This window comes from Sorex fumeus, unplaced genomic scaffold (assembly GCF_029834395.1).
Source record: "Sorex fumeus unplaced genomic scaffold, SorFum_2.1 ptg000037l, whole genome shotgun sequence".
NCBI classification, from domain to species: domain Eukaryota; kingdom Metazoa; phylum Chordata; class Mammalia; order Eulipotyphla; family Soricidae; genus Sorex; species Sorex fumeus.
Window position 1 is genome coordinate 44,658,152 of NW_026606094.1, and position 17,526 is coordinate 44,675,677.

Below are 17,526 nucleotides of genomic sequence, written 5' to 3' on the forward strand. Positions count from 1 at the left end.
TCACTCCACATCCTATAGGTAACTAAATTAGACCTTGTCTTCCCTGTTTATTTTTGTGAAAAGCATATGCATTAAAACTTTTCTGTTATTATTTATATATAATTAAAAATTACCACTACGGGAGTTTTCATAAATATATGTTTTAAGTGCATATAATCTGCTTATTGTTTTTCAGTTGCATAATACTTTTATATGTATGAATAGTAGTTTAGCAAGCTTATCTTGTGTTTGAACACAATATTTTGCAATTGTAAGTAATTCTCTGACAACCTCGTGCACACATATTTTACATTGTTAGAGATACATTTTCGAGATAAATTCCTGGAATGAGAAATTATTGGGTTGAAAGAGGGATTACATGTGTGGTTGCTAGTCTTGAATTTCCCTCTGTAGGTTGTATCATTTTGTTTTCCCACCAGAAATATTTGTGAATGCCTGTTTTCTTGTAGCCTTGCCATGAAAAGATAATAGTCTGTCTAACTTTATGATAACATTAGTGCTAAATGTTTAATATTAAATATGTAGCACTATAGCACTGTCCTCCCATTGTTCATCAATTTATTCGAGTGGGACCAGTAACATAGCCATTGTGAGACTTGTTACTGTGTTTGGCATATCGAATACATCACAGGTAGCTTCTCAAGCTTTGCTGTGCGGGTGAGATACTCTCAGTAGCTTGCCAGGCTCTCTGAGAGGGGCAGAGGAATCGAACTGGGGTTGGCCAGGTTGGCTGGGTGCAAGGCAAACGCCCTACCAGCTGTGGTATTGCTCCAGCCCTTATTTTACTAATTATCAGGTTGTACCAATAAAGCTGGATGTTAAGATTGATCATTACAATTTTATTTTGGGATTGATCAAAAATTCCTCGTCATTGGTTGTTCCCTTTAAATCGATCAGTGGAAAAAATTCTGAATTATCTCTATTTCTGGAGTGAAGTTGTATGATAAATTTAACATTTTACCTTGGTTAAATATGAAAGTAAGCATGATAATTTGAAATTCAACTCTTATTTTCTTCAGCATGTCACCCCAGATAGCTATATTCCATGTCTTGCTGACCTCTGCAAAGCACTGTGGGAAGTTATGCTCAGCTATTACAGGACTATGGAATGGCACGAAAAACATGACAATGAGGATACTACTTCTGCTTCTGGTATGAAATTATTTTGTTTTCATTTTAAAATCTGAACTATGCCAAAGAGAAAAGAGACATTGTGGTTTCAGATTTTTAGGGACCACAGTGACTTTGGTTAAATGTTCACTATAGTGACTTGGGCCTCGAAAGTGGTCTGCAGCACATGTAGAGGCACGACCTGACTTCAGTTCCTGAGCACTGCCAGGTATGGACCTGGTGGCTCCCACTGCTGGACAAAAGCATTGCCAGGAGTGGCCCTTCTGAAAATAATTTTATCAACATTTTGTGTAGCACTGCACTGGAGCACTGTCCTCCTGTTGTTCATAGATTTGCTAGAACAGGCCCAGTAACATCTCCATTGTGAGAGTTACTGTATCTTAACAATTCTGTCCATTGTGAGAATTGTTAACATACAGTAAACACAGTAACTCCATTGTGTTACTGTGTTTGGCATATTGAATACATCACAGGTAGCTTGCCAGGCTTTGCCATGTGCGTAAATACTCTCAGCAGCTTGTTGGGCTCTTTGAGAGGGGCAGAGGAATTGAACCTGGGTCGGCCGTGTCGGCTTCGTGCAAGGCAAATACCCTACACGCTGTGCTATCGCTCCAGCCCAACATTTTGCGTAATGTTTCAAAAATTAATTAAAGCACACTCAAGTTTTTTATATTACATGCAATTGATTTAGCTTTTTTTCTGTGGTATGGGAGTGGAGGAACACCCATAGCTTAGTCTTTGATTGAATACATGCTTTGAAAGTACAGAATATCTGTCTTGATTCCTCAGAAGTTTTTAAACGTAGACAGCAACAAGTGGAAAATCCTATTGGGAATTTTATTCTTTTAGAGAAATATTTGTGGGGGAGCATTTGTGTGATGTGGTAAACGATAGGAAACAAAGTAGAAAGCAAGACTCTGAGCCAAGAATCTTGACAAGACTTTCTACCCAACTCCTGTGTTATTCTCTTCCCCAGACTTCCTCTTAGAGCATGGTCTTTGCAGTTAGAGATACCAGGCTTCAGATTTTGACTGCCTTTACATAAGGTGATAATGTGAAGAGGTTACTTTAGCTTCTTCTTCCTCAGTTTGTCTTTAAAGTGATAAGTGAAAAACAACGTACACTCTGCTAAAAATCCTGTAAGATAAATAGATCTACTGCAGGGTCTCTGTAGGCTTAGAGAATATATTAAGTTTTTGTTTTTGTTATTTATACCATCAAAGAAAATGGATGAAGGAGATAATTATGATAGAATGTTCTTAAGCTCTTAAAAAAATCAAGTTAGATAAAGATTTCTTCATTGGGTTTACTTATTGGGATTCTAGTTTTCCACAAGTTTATCCTATTTCAAGCTCCTTTATTTCTGGCTGGGTGTGGAAATTGTTAAGATATTTTATCATCTCTTTTTCCACTTCAAATACATTATTTGGAGAGAAATCAAAGAAAATTTGACAACAAGATTAACAGATACTTGAGATGTAAACTAAAAGCTGAAGGGATTCTAGGTGTCATAGGCACTTCTCTGAAGGGTCTCATTCATACAAGAAGATAGGGCCCAAGAGATAGTACAGGGAGTCAAGGTTGCTTTATTCCCGGCAGCCAACCCAGCTCAGCCCCTGGCACCCTCTGGTTCCCCGAGTGTTTCTGGGAGGAACACCTGAGCTAGGAGAACCCTTGATTATCTGCCAGGTGTGGTCTCCAAACCAAAAAAAAAAACCAACCCCAACAATGATCGCAGAAAAATAAAAGTTACAGGACAGTAGATATTTATCACGGTGAAACTTACTTTATGCTAATGGCTAATATATGTTTTATGATGCTGATATATATGTATTCTATTGCAGTATTGAGACACATGTAAAACTCCATTTGAAGCGCATATACTTGGTCCTCTTTCCTAAAAATTCCTGACCTAGTCTATACTTTATAAGAAAATAAAGGATTCTGGTCAGCTGAAAATATCTAGATTTCTAAAGATTATTTATTGACCTGAAATTATCCCTTTCACATTCATATTAAGGAATAAAAGTTAGGGACTTAGTTATTTGAAAATTATTCTTCACTGAAAAGCTGAAACGATCTCTCAAGTTCTTTGTCTGCTGGTGTCCTAACCTGTCCCACTGTAAGATGAAACTGTAAAGCTAGCATGTAGGTGCCCTGCCCTAGGATGTCAGTTCCTGAACCAGACCAAATTGATAATAAAGCTTCAACTGTAAAAGTGGTCGTCAAATGTAGGATGTAGACTTGGGGTCTGGTCTACTCAAGGGCCTTTTATTGGTGAATCAGTTCAAACATGCTGTGTACCTGAGACAATATCCTCAGTTATTCTAGTTTTTCACACAATGACAGTAATCTTTGAAGTATAAATTTATGTATGGTGTTTCCATTATATCTAGGGTGGAATTTGTTTTGAGCCAGGCTATTAAGTTTACCTTTAAGTAGACATCATCAGAATATCTTGACTAGAAACAACTATTCTGAATCTTGAAAAATGCAAAGGCAATTCATTACTAGTTCACTGGATAGTTCTGCCATCTGTATTCTTGTTAACATTTGTATATTAGTTGGTAATTGAATTAATTAATTCTGTAATGAAGTATGCAAAATGAACCTTTAAGAATCCGGTCTCTAATATCAAACTATCCTAGTTGTAAAACCAATTCTAATCATGTATGACATGGATATTAAATGTCCCTTATATACTTAATATTTCATGGTCTAAGTTAATTTTCTTTGTCAAATAGATTTTATTTTAATGCCTTTTGACATTTGGTTATGTAAATATTGAGTGTATTTTCTGTTTTTTATATAAGCTTGTAGTATGTAGAATCCAAGTGTGTGAATTTTCTTGGAAAGCAAAACGTGAAACAAATCTAAATATGTATGCATCTTTTAATTTTAGAAGGGAGTAATCTGATGGGTACCGAAGAAACTAATTTTGATCGTGGCTACATAAAAAAGAAATTAGAACATGGACTTACACGAATATGGCAGGTTTGGTTTTTTAATTTTTTTTTAATAGAAAGGAAATAGTAACTTTCATGTCAAAGTTGATGTTAAATTCAATGTTTATACTCCTATGAATTTAACCAAATGTTCTTTTTTCTTTGGATTGTCTCATTTAATTAATTTCTGTAATTCTGTTGACATTTAGATTCTACTACAAGGGACAGTAGAAAAAATGTACTTTAATTTGAAAATGTACATTATAATGTTTATTTATTTCTGATTTTTTTTTTTTGCTTTTAGTGTCTTAGCAAATTTATGTTTTCCTAAAAATGCTTTCTTAGTAAGATACTGTTTGTTTTAATTTTATTTGTATATTTTCACTTTCCTTTTCTATTTAAATTTTCTGTTTAATTAAATTGAAAACATGCTTGGGTCAGAATCCCAAGTAGAGTGAGGTGGATTTTTTCTGAGTCAGTGACTGGTCCCTGGAGGGAATCTTATCTGTTCATTAGCTAACTGTATCTTCTGAAGATTTTGCAGTTTACCAGCTCAGTTGTCAGATTTTTAATTTGTTTGGATTAGAGAAATAGCTCAATGAGTTGAGCACATACTTTGCACACAGAAAACCCAGATTCATTTTGTGGCATTGCAAGATCCCTGAGCACTGCTGAGAATGAGCCCCAAATACCAATTGGTATGGCTCAAAACTAAGCAGATTATTGATTTATTAAAATTTTGTTCCTTTTTAGGAAATTGTATAATTTCCTTCTTGATTTTCTTTATTCTTTCTGGACTTTTTTGAACAATTTAGACACCTTAAACATTTTAGGATTTTTTTTCCCCCCTCCCCATGTTATGGTCTTTTGAAATATTTGATTTTTCACTGAGACTGGTTTTTAGTTTGGCAGTCTTCTCTAGAAACCTTTCTTTGAAAAAATATGTCTAGGAATATATATATTAAAAACAAATTTCTTCAAGAATCATAATATTCTTCTAATTTTTGATAACTTTAACTCTTTAAATTTATAATTTTTAAAAGAATTTAAATAATAGCTTTAAGAGTTTTAGTTTTTCTGACCATATTAATCTAATATTTCATTTGCTGTTATAAGCGTGAACCTACTTTTTACTGAATATTGTATATAATGGAAGGGCAGTTTCTTATATGAATTATATCTGATTTAATCTCCTAATAGACTGTAGTTGTACTGAGTTAAATTTATGGTATAATTTATGGTAATCCAATATTGGCCTGGCATTTTATGTCACTTGTTTTCAGTCAGTCAAGCAACCTTGACATTTTCTCTAATATTTGGAAATCCATTAAATTTGGCAAAGCATTTCATATAGGAATTTGGCCACTTCAATGTAAGTCACCATGCTTTTTAGTATAGATTATTATATTGTTGTTTTTGTTTTAGAAGATTTTTATCTCTGCCTTTCCCAAGTTCCCTCTGTATTTCCAACCCTACTTCCCAATCAATTCTAGAATAGACTGCATATTTTAGGAACTCACTGATTATTTAACTGAAACTATACTAATTGAACAATACAATTGTAAAACAAAAGCAAAAACTCTGAAAAGCAGAGTGTTATTAAGTGTTATGAAGTGTTTTAATAACACTTTTGCCAGTATTACCTGACATAAATTTAATTTTGTTGACAGCAGAATTTTACGAGTTCCATTATTTAGGATTTTGATAGTATTTATTCCACTGAAGTAAACATTCAGTATTGCAGGAATGTTAATGTGTTATTTGGGGGAACAGCTCTTGAATGCACTGGGAGTATTTTGTAATATATTCTATATGTACTGTAAAACATTTCTAACTTCTGACATCTCAAATTTCAAAGCACAGATGACTATGTGAAAATTTATAGTATTTATCAGAAATGTATCAGTTATAGAGATAATTAAAAATGATGATTAGAAAGCATAAGAAGATATTTAACCTTCTTGTAGGAAGGTGCAGTGAATAGAGGAGACTGAAGGCAGATAGGCCTGAGTTCAAGTCTTAAGTATGTCATGCACTGTGCATGAGGATTTCACAAATACTTGACTCTGTGTTGTCTCTAATATTAGAAGGGTAAAAAATGCCCACCCCTAGAACTACTGTATTTAAGTATAATATATAAATCTTAGTTTAAAATGTCTTATGCATTGATTTCTCTGTATTTACTAGTGTTCTTTTTAAAATAGTTTTTATATAAGAAATGATGAAATCATGCAGTGCATACCAACACAAATGAAACTGGAGTTATCATGTTAAGCGAAATAAGTTGGGGGAGAATAATTACTGGATAATCATCTGTAGTAGAGAGAGAGACACCTAACCAGGGAATAGACAGTATAAAACAATGACAAACCTTGCCCTTGGCATATAGAATATTAACAAATATGGGTGGATGGATGTGGGGGAAGATCTCACTGGAGGTGACATAAGGACACTGGTAGAAGGTCTGGGACATATTGGTGGTGGTGGAAGCAGTGATTTTGTACGTTGATATAAAAAACTTTAACACTATTGTGTCAACCTAAAATATAATAGTAAAATAAATAAATAATGATATAATTTCTAGTTTGCTTATAAATAATAGAATTTACAATTTGCTTATTAGTATAGTATCACAATTTCTACTTCATCTTTATAAAGCCTCATAAAATTATTTTGCCAGTTTATTATTTCTGATGGATTTTAGAATGTGTTCAGAAGAAACATTTTTGCTGTAATTTTGATTAGGATTTTATTGAATCTATGTTAATTTGAATGAGTTGATATCTTTGCACTGTTTATTCACTCAGTTGGTCCTTTGTTTATTGAAATTTTTTTATATCTAATTAGAATGGGTTCTTTTTTCCTATATCTCTGAAACTTCTTACTAAAATTATTTATAAATATATGTAATATTTATTTGAAATGGAGACTTTTCATATTAAGAACTACAGAAGCTTCACTGTATGAAAACTATTAATTTTAATGTATTATATGAAATCACAAAATTATCTGATTAATTCTAAGTGTTTTTTAGTTGATTAGATGGGATTTCTAACCTGCCAGGCAATAATAATAGCTTTCATCCTTATATCCTCTATTAGAATGTAATCTAGTATTACGTGTGTGTATATAAATGGTGATAATTGTGGTTTATTTTTAATATTTGATGTTTTTAATATTTGTTGTCTATTATATCTACCTATGTATGTTCACTATTGGTGCAAATTGTTATAGATATTCTTTTCATCAAGTTAAGAATGGATTACTCTCTAATATTAAGGTACAGTTATAGAAAAATTTTGTAAGATTATTTTCTATGTTTTTGATTTACTTTAATTTCTTTTTTTTTTTGTCTTATAGGATGTTCAGCTAAAAGTGAAAACCTATTTGCTTGGAACTGATTTGTCCATATTCAAATATGATGATTTCATCTTTGTTTTGGACATAATAAGCAGGTAGTATTTGAGATTTTCTTTTATTCTTTTGTTTTATTCTTTCAGCTGTGATAATGAAATCATAAATCTGTGAATTATCATGTAAATTTTTTTCACGGAAATGAAGATAATAGATATCCCTAGTCCATTTTTTGCTAGATTTGTCACGGTCCGGTCATGGTCCTCCCGTTGTTCATCAATTTGCTCGAGCGGGCCCAGTAACGTCTCCTTTGGAGACTTTGTTGCTACTGTTTTTGGCATATCGAATACATCATGGGTAGCTTGCCAGGCTCTGCCGTGTGGGCGAGATACTCTCGGCAGCTTGCCGGGCTCTCCGAGAGGGGGCGGAGGAATCGAACTCGGGTCGGCCATGTTGGCTGCGTGCAAGGCAAACGCCCTACCGCTGTGCTATCACTCCAGCCCGCTAGATTTGTGTATGTGTTAAATATTTCTGCCTTTAAATGTTTTTAAACTATACTGGGTTTGTGTTCTTTCCAATTTCTTCAACTATCAAAAATTTTTTGATTGTTATCTTTATAGGAAGTGAATATGGACTTCTTTTTTTTCTATCAGAATATTGCAGAAATACATATAAATTTTTTTTACAACTAGGTTGATGCAAGTTGGAGAAGAATTTTGTGGTAGCAAGTCTGAAGTTTTGCAAGAATCTATTAGAAAACAAAGTGTCAATTATTTTAAGAACTACCACAGGTAAGAATTCTAATTAAATGAGTAGATTAATGTAAATGATGAGAATACATTTATATAATGATTAATTCTGCCTAATATTGGTTTAAAAGTTACTTTTGAATTTGAAAAAATGTTTGTAAGTTTTTAGATGTTAAAGTTTTTTTTATTACAAAATTAGAATATTCTCATAAGTTTGAATATATTTGCTTTGATGTCACTCCAAACTGAACTATTTATTGAGCTAAATATTGAACCGCTTTTTCTAGTATGAAAGGTAAACGTTTTCTCAGCATTTATGAGAAAAATTTAGCCACTTAAAAAAAATTTAAATTCATGGGGCTGGAGCAATAGCACAGCAGGTAGGGCATTTGATTTGCATGCAGCCAACCCAGGTTCGATTCCCAGCATCCCATATAGTCCCCTGAGCACCGCCAGGGGTAATTACTGAGTGCAGAGCCAGGAGTAACCCCTGTGCATTGCCAGGTGTGACCCAAAAAAGCAAAAAAAAAAAAATTTTTTTTCAATTTATTTTTTAATTGAATCACAGTGAGATACAGTTAGAAGATTATTCATAATTAGGTTTCAGTTATATAATGTTCCAACATCCATCCCTTTACCAGTGTACATTTCTCACCACCTATGTCACCATTTTCCCTCCTGCTCTCCCTACCTCTGAGACAGGCATGCACACTCTTTCTCTCTCTTTCTTTCTTTCTTTCTCTCTCTCTCTCTTTCTTTCTTTCTCTCTCTCTCTCTCTCTCTCTCTCTCTCTCTCTCTCTCTCTCTCTCTCTCTCCCCAACCCCCCTGTATTGAAAGGTTATCATGTATATCCTTTTATCTACTTCAACACACAGTTCCTGTCCCAAGTGATCATTTCTAGTTATTATTGTCATACTGGTCCCTTCTCTCTCCTAACTGCCCTTTGTCCCCAACACACTTGTGGCTGGCTTTCCTTTGGTATATATTTACACAATGGAATACCATGCAGCTTTTAGGAAAAATGAAGTTATGAAATTTATAAATGGGTGGACATGGAGTGTATCATGCTGAGTGAAATGAGTCAGGAGAGGAACAGATATTTAATTACTTCATTCATTTGTGGGATATATAAAAAAAAAAGTATGAAACTAATATCCAAGGTCAGAAATTTAGCCACTTTTAATAATTTTTTTGATCAAATCCAGGTTGAATACAGATAACCTACCTGCTGTACAAGCTCTTCGCTATTTTTCTTAGCCTGCTATATGATATGAACTAGTAAGGAAACTAAATCAGTTGAGACTGCTTCAAAAGAAGAAAGCATGGTATAATAACAAACCTAGCAAAGTATTTATGTCTGGAGATATTCTCAACTACCAAACCTATTCAGGATAATTTATTGCATTGCTTTGCAAACCATTCACTCCTGATTTTGATACAGGGTCTTTAGAATTAGTTTTGGGAGTGAAAAAGTCAGGAAAGAATTTTCATGTAGCATTGTGATTGCCTTTGTCAAATAGCTTTGAGAGTGCTGTTAGACCTTTCTTGATAGAAGCTAGACTCACTGCTGTATCCCTTACATAGGTTTAATTTGAATTTAGTTACAGTTTTTTTTCTACAGTTTTACGTTTAAGAATTAAGCTTTGTTTGTGTTGTCAAAATGCTAAGAAAAGTTGAGAGTAAATGCCCTTTCTCTCCTTGTTTTGAGTATACATGTGGTCACAATATGTACATATGAAAAGAGATTACTGGGCATAAAACACTTCGTTAATTAGTAAAATTATTTAAATGTGAATTTTCTAATTATAAAACCTATCCACGTAAATTGTTTTGAAGGATTATTTAAACCAAACCTGTTCCAAAATAGAGCCTTTAATTTTCACTATTGAATGAAAAATGTTTTAAAAACTAAAAAAATTAAATGCTTAAACCTCAGGAAAACTGTGATAAGGGAAAACATGAAATCCTAGCATTGCCTTTATTTATAACTCCTTTTTATGCTAAAACTTAAGCCTGGCTTTAAAACAGAGGCCTGGCCTGTACACATTCTGTGTAACACGAGGAGAGTCCCTTTTAATCAGGGAGGGAAAGGGTAAAGAATTGCGTGGGATGGAAGTCTCCTTATCCTGTCAGAACAAATACATACTGGGTGTCTAATTCCCAAGGATTGTTTTATATTCAGCAAGACAGCTCAGAGACCTTTTAGTGTTCTTATTAACTGCAGAGTGTGTGCAGTGAAAAACCATGGATTTACTTAATTGTTTATATTTTACATTCTCCTCCACTTTTGACTGTCAGAGGTTTCTGCCCCCTGTGGTGAATATGTCTGGGGTTTGTTAGTCTCTGACCAGATAGAAACTCCTCATAGAAATTTATTCTCATAAAATTAGAGAATATAGAAGTGACTTACTTAAATATTTTCAAAATACTCAACCTCTTAATGTACATAATTACGAAATTTGTTTCCCACTGAAGAGGCTGTAAATACTGTGTTATTAGTCAAACTGGGAGATAGCGGGCTTGAATTCTTACCCTGTCTGCAAGCTGTCTGACATTGGACAAATCATTTAACCACTCTGGGCTGCTGTACAATTCACTCTAAAATGAGATTGGAACCCCAAATCTCTGTGCCTGGTGTTTGCAGATTTCACCCCTTTTTCTTACATTTTTATACATTGCAAGTGTTGTACTAGATTAAAAGTAAAGATTCAGTTCTTTTTAGTATTCTCATTATCTTAGATTTGAAAAAAGTGGCAGATTTAAAAAAATAGCTTATATCACTGCTATAATCATTATTTCTGTAATAGTTGTCATTTGGAAAATTGTAATTAAAGTCATTTTTTAACACAGATACTGACCATAAATGTGTTCAGAAGTAGGTTGGTGGGCAGCGAGGGTGGGAGGTGGGGCACAAAATTTACTAAAGTCACTACATTAGCCAGTGATGAATCTAGATCTAGAATGTTTCAATTTATTTTCCACCAAAGTATAATGTACAAATACTGAAAAACACTACAAGACAGTGAAGTATAGATCAGATGTATCTTAATTTTGCTAATAAAAGTGTTTAGATATAGTTGGAGTTTTTTTTAAGATTTTCTACTGACAAATAGAGCTCTGGAGAATAAAAAAGTTCTTGAGACATATTTATTCTGACTTTGAGACCACTTTAACAATTGGCTTGGATATGTAGCTATAATAGAACGGTGAAAATACTCTCCCCATCTCCCTCACTTCTCTCTCTCTCTCTCTCTCTCTCTCTCTCTCTCTCTCTCTCTCTGTGTCTCTCCCCCCCACCCCCCTTTTAGGCATGTATTTTGCAGTACAGGTACTGGAAAGTTATCATGTATATCCCTTTACCTACTTTCAATACTCAGTTCTTATCCAACGTGATAATTTCCAACTATTATTGTCATACTGGTCCCTTCTCTATCTTACCTACTCCCTGCCCCTACACACTTGTGGTAGATTTCAAGCATTGACCAGTCCTCCTGGCCCCTTTTTTCCTTCACCTTGGATATTAGTCTCATACTATTTTTTTTAAATATAACCACAAATGAGTTGTATATTCTATATCAATTCCTCTCCTGACTCATTTCGCCTAGCATGATACTCTTCATATTTACCCATTTATAGGCAAGTTTTATGACTTCAGTTTTCCCAACAGCTGTATTGTATTCCGTTGTGTATATGTGCTGTATTTTCTTTATCCAGTTACCTATTCTCGGGTACTCGGGTTGTTTCCAGCTTCTGGATATTGTGAATAGTGCTGCAATGAACATAGAAGTGCAGGCGGTGTTTCTGCTGTGTGGTTTTGGTCCCCCAGGGTATGTTCCCAGTAGTGGTATTTCTGGGTCAAATGGGAGCTCAATTTTTCAATGTCCATATTATTTTCCAAAAAAGGCTGGACCTGTTGTCATTCCCACCAACCATGAATGAGAATCCCTTCTCCCTGAATCTGTATTAGCACTGGTTGTTCTTGTTCTTTTTTTTTTTTAAATACCCATCCCTCCATCAGTGCCCATTTCCCACCACCATGGATCCCAGTATCCCTCCCACCCCCCATCCCCCCAACCCCCCCTGCCTCTGTGGCAGGGCATTCCCCTTTGTTCTCTCTCTCCTTTTGGGTGTTGTGGTTTGCAAAAGAGTTAAGCTTGATTTTCAGGGAGAAATGTTGGATGATTTACTTTCCATTGATCACTTTGTATATAAGGAGATGTTGCAGAAAAAATCGTGGTTCGGAAAAAATGTCCTGGTACCCTCATGCCAGAGCTATGCTTGTAGAAGCTGATGGTCACCGGGGTTCCATCTGGAAAAGGCAGGACAGCAGCACCTACCCCATTTGGAACCTCCCAGTGATATCGGCTCTGTTTGGGACCTGGAACATTCTACTGGAGCTGTGGGACCCTCCAGCCAGTTTTCTTCTTTGTTTGTTCTTCTTCTTTTGAATGTGTGCCAGTCTCTGTGGTGTGAAATGGTATCTTACTGTTGTTTTGATTTACATCTCCCTGGTAATTAGTGATGAAGAGTATTTTTTCATATGCCTTTTGGCCATTTGAATTTCTTCTTCTTTTTTTTTTTTTTTTTTTTTTTTTTTTTTTTGCTTTTTGGGTCACATCCGGCGATGCTCAGGGGTTACTCCTGGCTCATGCACTCAGGAATTGCTCCTGGCGATGCTCGGGGGACCATATGGGATGCTGGGAATCGAACCTGTGTTGGTCATGTTGGCTGCGTGCAAGGCAAACGCCCTACCCGCTGTGCTATTGCTCCAGCCCCTTGAATTTCTTCTTTTAGGAAGTTTCTGTTCATTTCTTCTCTCCATTTTTTGATGGGGTTGGATGATTTTAAGTTCTACCAGTACCTCCAATATCTTTGATAGTAACCTCTTATTAGATGAGTATTGGGTGAATAATTTTTCCCATTCCATGAACTGTCCCTGTATCTTGGTCACTGTTTCTTTTGAGGTTAAGAAACTTCTTAGTTTAATGTAGTTCCACTTGCTTGGTCAGTGATGTTTCATAGTTGAAGATTCCTTTAGTTTCAATGTCATGAAGGGTTTTGCCTGTTTTCTTCCATGTACTTATGAATTCAAGTCAGATGTTTAGGTCTTGAATCCTTTTTTTTTCCCTGAGAAAAAGAAACTTTATTTATTTATTATTTATTTATTTATTTATTTATTTATCTTCGGTCTTTGATCCTTTTTGACCTGACTCTTGTGCATAAAATTAGAGAGGTCTAATTTCATTTTTTTTCATGCAGCTTTTCAGTTTTCCCTGTACCATTTGTTAAAGAGTAGCTAATACAGTCCTTGAGAAAAAGAAGGGAAGCATCACCTTCCCCAACTTTAAACTGTACTACAAAGCGGTAGTAATTAAACCAGCATGGAATTGGAATAAAAACAGACCTTCAGACCAATGAAAGAGAGTTGGATATCTTACACATACTTTCAAATATCTGATCATTTAATCTTTGATAAGGGAGCAAAAAAATAAGCTCATTTTGCTTTTATTTCTGGACCAAATGATCTAATCATCTTTTCTTTTTTACAGTAGTGGGACTTATATATTTTATAGTAAGTTATCAGTAGTTTTAGCTTTAAATTTTATTTGAGTAAGAGTGATTTATAATACTACTAATAATGGGGTTTCTTGAATGCAGCATTTGAATACCACACTATCCATCTAGGGAGTGTTCACTTTCATCAGCCATTAGACAATGTCTCACTGTTCCCCACTCCGTTTCCCATCTCTCACCCTTGATGAATAAGTTCAGTAAACCAATTCTCATGCGTTGTTACCTTTGGTCATTTGTTGTTGTTCCCTAACCATATTCCTTTATGTCCCACAAAATAACAGAGGTCATTCTGTTTGTGTCTTCCTTCTTATAACTTTACACAACATGATATTCTTCACACTCATTCACATAGCACAAATTACAATAGTCCTTTCTTATAGCCCAGTGGTACTAGTTTCTTTATCCAGTCATCTCTTCTTGGACACTTGGATTGTTTCCAGATTTTGTCTATTGTGAATAGTGTTGCAAGGAACATAGGAGCACAAATCTCTTTTTGGAACAGAACAGAGTTTTTGGGCTCTTCTGCAGATGCCAAGAAGTGGAATTGCTAGGTTATATGGAAGCTGTATTTTTTTTGGAAATGTCTCCATATTATTTTCCAAAATAGATTCAGAAAGAGACTTTTTAATAGGGATATCTCCAGTGATATGAGGGCTATGGGCTCTGCAAAGTAGCTCTGCAGGGCGGGAGGGGGTGTTGTAATCCCGAACATTATGTGTAACTCTTCTTCTAACAAGTAATGAAAACCTAAGAGTAGGACAGGCATGGATTTTTTATTTCCTGGATTAACCAGAAGTATTTGTTTTTCTGGAACTTCTGGTATTATATCTTACCTATTCAGGAAAGACAGCCATTATGGTAAAGATAAAGATCGAGAGAGAGAGAGAGAGAGAGAGAGAGAGAGAGAGAGAGAGAGAGAGAGAGAGAGAGAGAGAGAGAGAAAGAGAGTGCAAATGAGGCATCACAGTGGGTAAGGCAGTTTCCTTGTGTGTGACCAACCTGGGTTTGATCTCTGGGACTATATATGGTTCCCATGAGCACCACCAGGAGTGATTCCTGAGCACAGTACAGTTGTACTATTGGTGTGGCCCCCAGACCAAAAACAAAAAGAAAAAAGAAAACAGTATATGAAAAAAAAGAAGAGTATGACATAAATGGTTAGTGCCATGTTAATATGTTAATGTCACGCTTGCAAATTTAACTCAGAAAATCCTGTGTGGAGATAAGTATTGAGATAAATATATTTGGAAATAACTATCACCTAATATTGTGTTTCTTTACTATGACTATGCAGTAAGGCACAAAGCATGTTAGTATATATGATCTCATAAAACATATAACACTACATGACACTACTCCCACTACCCAGCCGTCGCCACACTCCAGGACGCTTTCCAGACACATCATAAGACACTAAATACCCATCTTCCGGAATTGTCGTACCGTATTTGATAGGGTTCAAATATGGTAACACCTACAAGGATGATTAGAGGTCGCCCCAAAAGCCTCTATCCCTCTCGGAAAGACTGGCAAGCTACCGAGAGTATTCCGCCCGCACAGAAGAGCCTGGCAAGCTATCCATTGTGTATTCGATATGCCAAAACCAGTAACTACAACTGGTCTCATTCACCTGACCCTGAAGGCTTCACCGACATGGCAGCACTGAGAAGGATGAGAAAGGAGAGGCTGACAAAATCTCAAGGCCGACCTAGGCTGCCACAACGAAGGAAGACAAAAATGATCGTCTGTACTTTCAACGCATGTACGCTAGCATCAGGTGCATCCATCGAGGACCTGATGCTACAAGTGCGAATGATCAAGTACGACATCATTGGTCTGACCGAGACAAGAAGGCATGAATCTCACCATGCCGTTTTCGACACTGGAGAAGAATTGTTCCTCAGAACATGCAATAAAAGAGGTGTTGGAGGCGTCAGTGTCCTTATCAACACAAACTTGGCCAAGAGCATTGATTCATTCGAATGCCTAACAACCCGAATCGGACGTTTACATTTGAATAGATGTGGCTCACTGCCTGCAGTTTCTATCTTCGTTGTCTACGCACCAACATCTCATTATGATGAAAGAGAAATCGAGAAATTCTACATGGAACTAGAGAAGTTCTATAAAGACCACACCTTCTACAAGATCATTGTGGGTGATTTTAATGCCAAGATAGGACCGAGAAGATCAGCTGAAGAACTTCACATTGGGACCCATGGCCTAGAATGGAATGAACAGGGTGAGAGACTGTCTCAGTTCATCATGTCGACCAAGACCATTCATGGTAACTCAGAGTTCCAGAAGGCAGAATCTAAACGATGAACATGGGAGTCTCCCAGTGAACGATTCCACAACGAAATAGACCACATCATATTCAATCGACGGTTTTGCCTGACTGATGTCGCTGTTGTCCCAAAATTTCGAACGGGATTGGACCACCGTCTCCTTCGTGCAAAATTCTACTTCACAGAGCGTGGAGAAAGGGCTGCAAAGTTCAAAAAGAGAACTCCCAGAATGACCACCAACTGGGAACTCTTTGGTACTATTGCAGCAACATGGGAAGATGCCATTGTTGACAACATTGACGAGGAATACGATCGACTGGTTCAGCACCTCCATGAATGTGCGAGGAACGCCAAGAGATAGATAGCCACAAAAAATCGCCTATCTTGGAAAACTCGAGCTAATTCGCCAGCGTGGTTTGGTGCATGCCTCAGACAACAGCAAGCTAACATCTGAGCTCGCAAAGCAGTGCAGAGATGCGATCAAGGAAGACCTCAAAGAGAGAAGAGCAGAAGTACTGGTAGATGCGGCAGAAGCCAGGAAAAGTATTCGTAACGCCTGCCTGTCCTTCACCAACTACAAGACCAAGATGACTGCCCTCCGACGTCCTGATGGATCCATCACATCCTCCAGAAAGGCAATGGAGAAGATTATCCATGACTTCTACTCAAATCTCTTTGATAGCCATGTCCACTTGCCAACATACCAAATTCCACAGGATGGATATGTCGTTCCCAATGTTCTCTTCCGAAATCCGATACGCCATTTCGTCGGTAAAGAAACAAACAGCACCCGGCCCAGACAAAGTCAGACCTGAACACCTGAAGAACCTGCCGTCAGTACTCATCAATACACTGGCTTGGCTCTTCACTCGCTACCTGTCTGAATGCAAGGTTCCGTCCCAATGGAAAACCAGCAGGACCGTACTACTGTTCAAGAAGGGAGACATCCATGACATTGGCAACTATCGCCCGATCTGCCTATTGTCTGTCAACTACAAGTTGTTCACTCGAGTCATCCTAAATAGGATTGGCAGAACACTAGATGAAGGACAACCATGCGAGCAAGCCGGGTTCCGCAAAGGATTCAGCACCATCGACCATGTCCACACGATAACCAAGCTCATTGAGGTTTCTCGGGAGTTCAAGATGCCGCTCTGTCTACGTTCATTGATTTAAAGAAGGCCTTTGATTCTGTTGAGACGGAAGCAGTCATTGAAGCCCTAGCCAGTCAGGGCATTCAAGCCCAATACAACAGGATCCTCCGTGAGCTGTATTGCGGATTCACTACCAGGATCTCATCATTCGACAAAGAAGTGATCGTTGATGTCAAGAGAGGGGTGCGGCAGGGTGATACCATTTCACCGAAACTCTTCAGTGCCACCCTCGAGAACATCATGCGACGACTGAAATGGGAAGGAATGGGAGTGAAGATAGATGGTCGGCAACTACACCACCTCCGCTTTGCTGATGACATTGTTTTAATA

General features: G+C 36.6%; 1 protein-coding gene across 1 annotated transcript in view; it reads left to right on the forward strand.

Moving 5' to 3' along the window:
* The window catches only part of VPS50 (VPS50 subunit of EARP/GARPII complex), a 130,791-nt gene that overhangs the window by 68,662 nt on the left and 44,603 nt on the right, over positions 1 to 17,526 (forward strand). The window contains exons 13-16 of the mRNA XM_056118362.1: positions 1,020 to 1,152; positions 4,034 to 4,125; positions 7,437 to 7,531; positions 8,123 to 8,221. Coding sequence (XP_055974337.1) covers positions 1,020 to 1,152; positions 4,034 to 4,125; positions 7,437 to 7,531; positions 8,123 to 8,221 — 419 coding nt within the window. The remainder of the gene's footprint in view (positions 1 to 1,019; positions 1,153 to 4,033; positions 4,126 to 7,436; positions 7,532 to 8,122; positions 8,222 to 17,526) is intronic.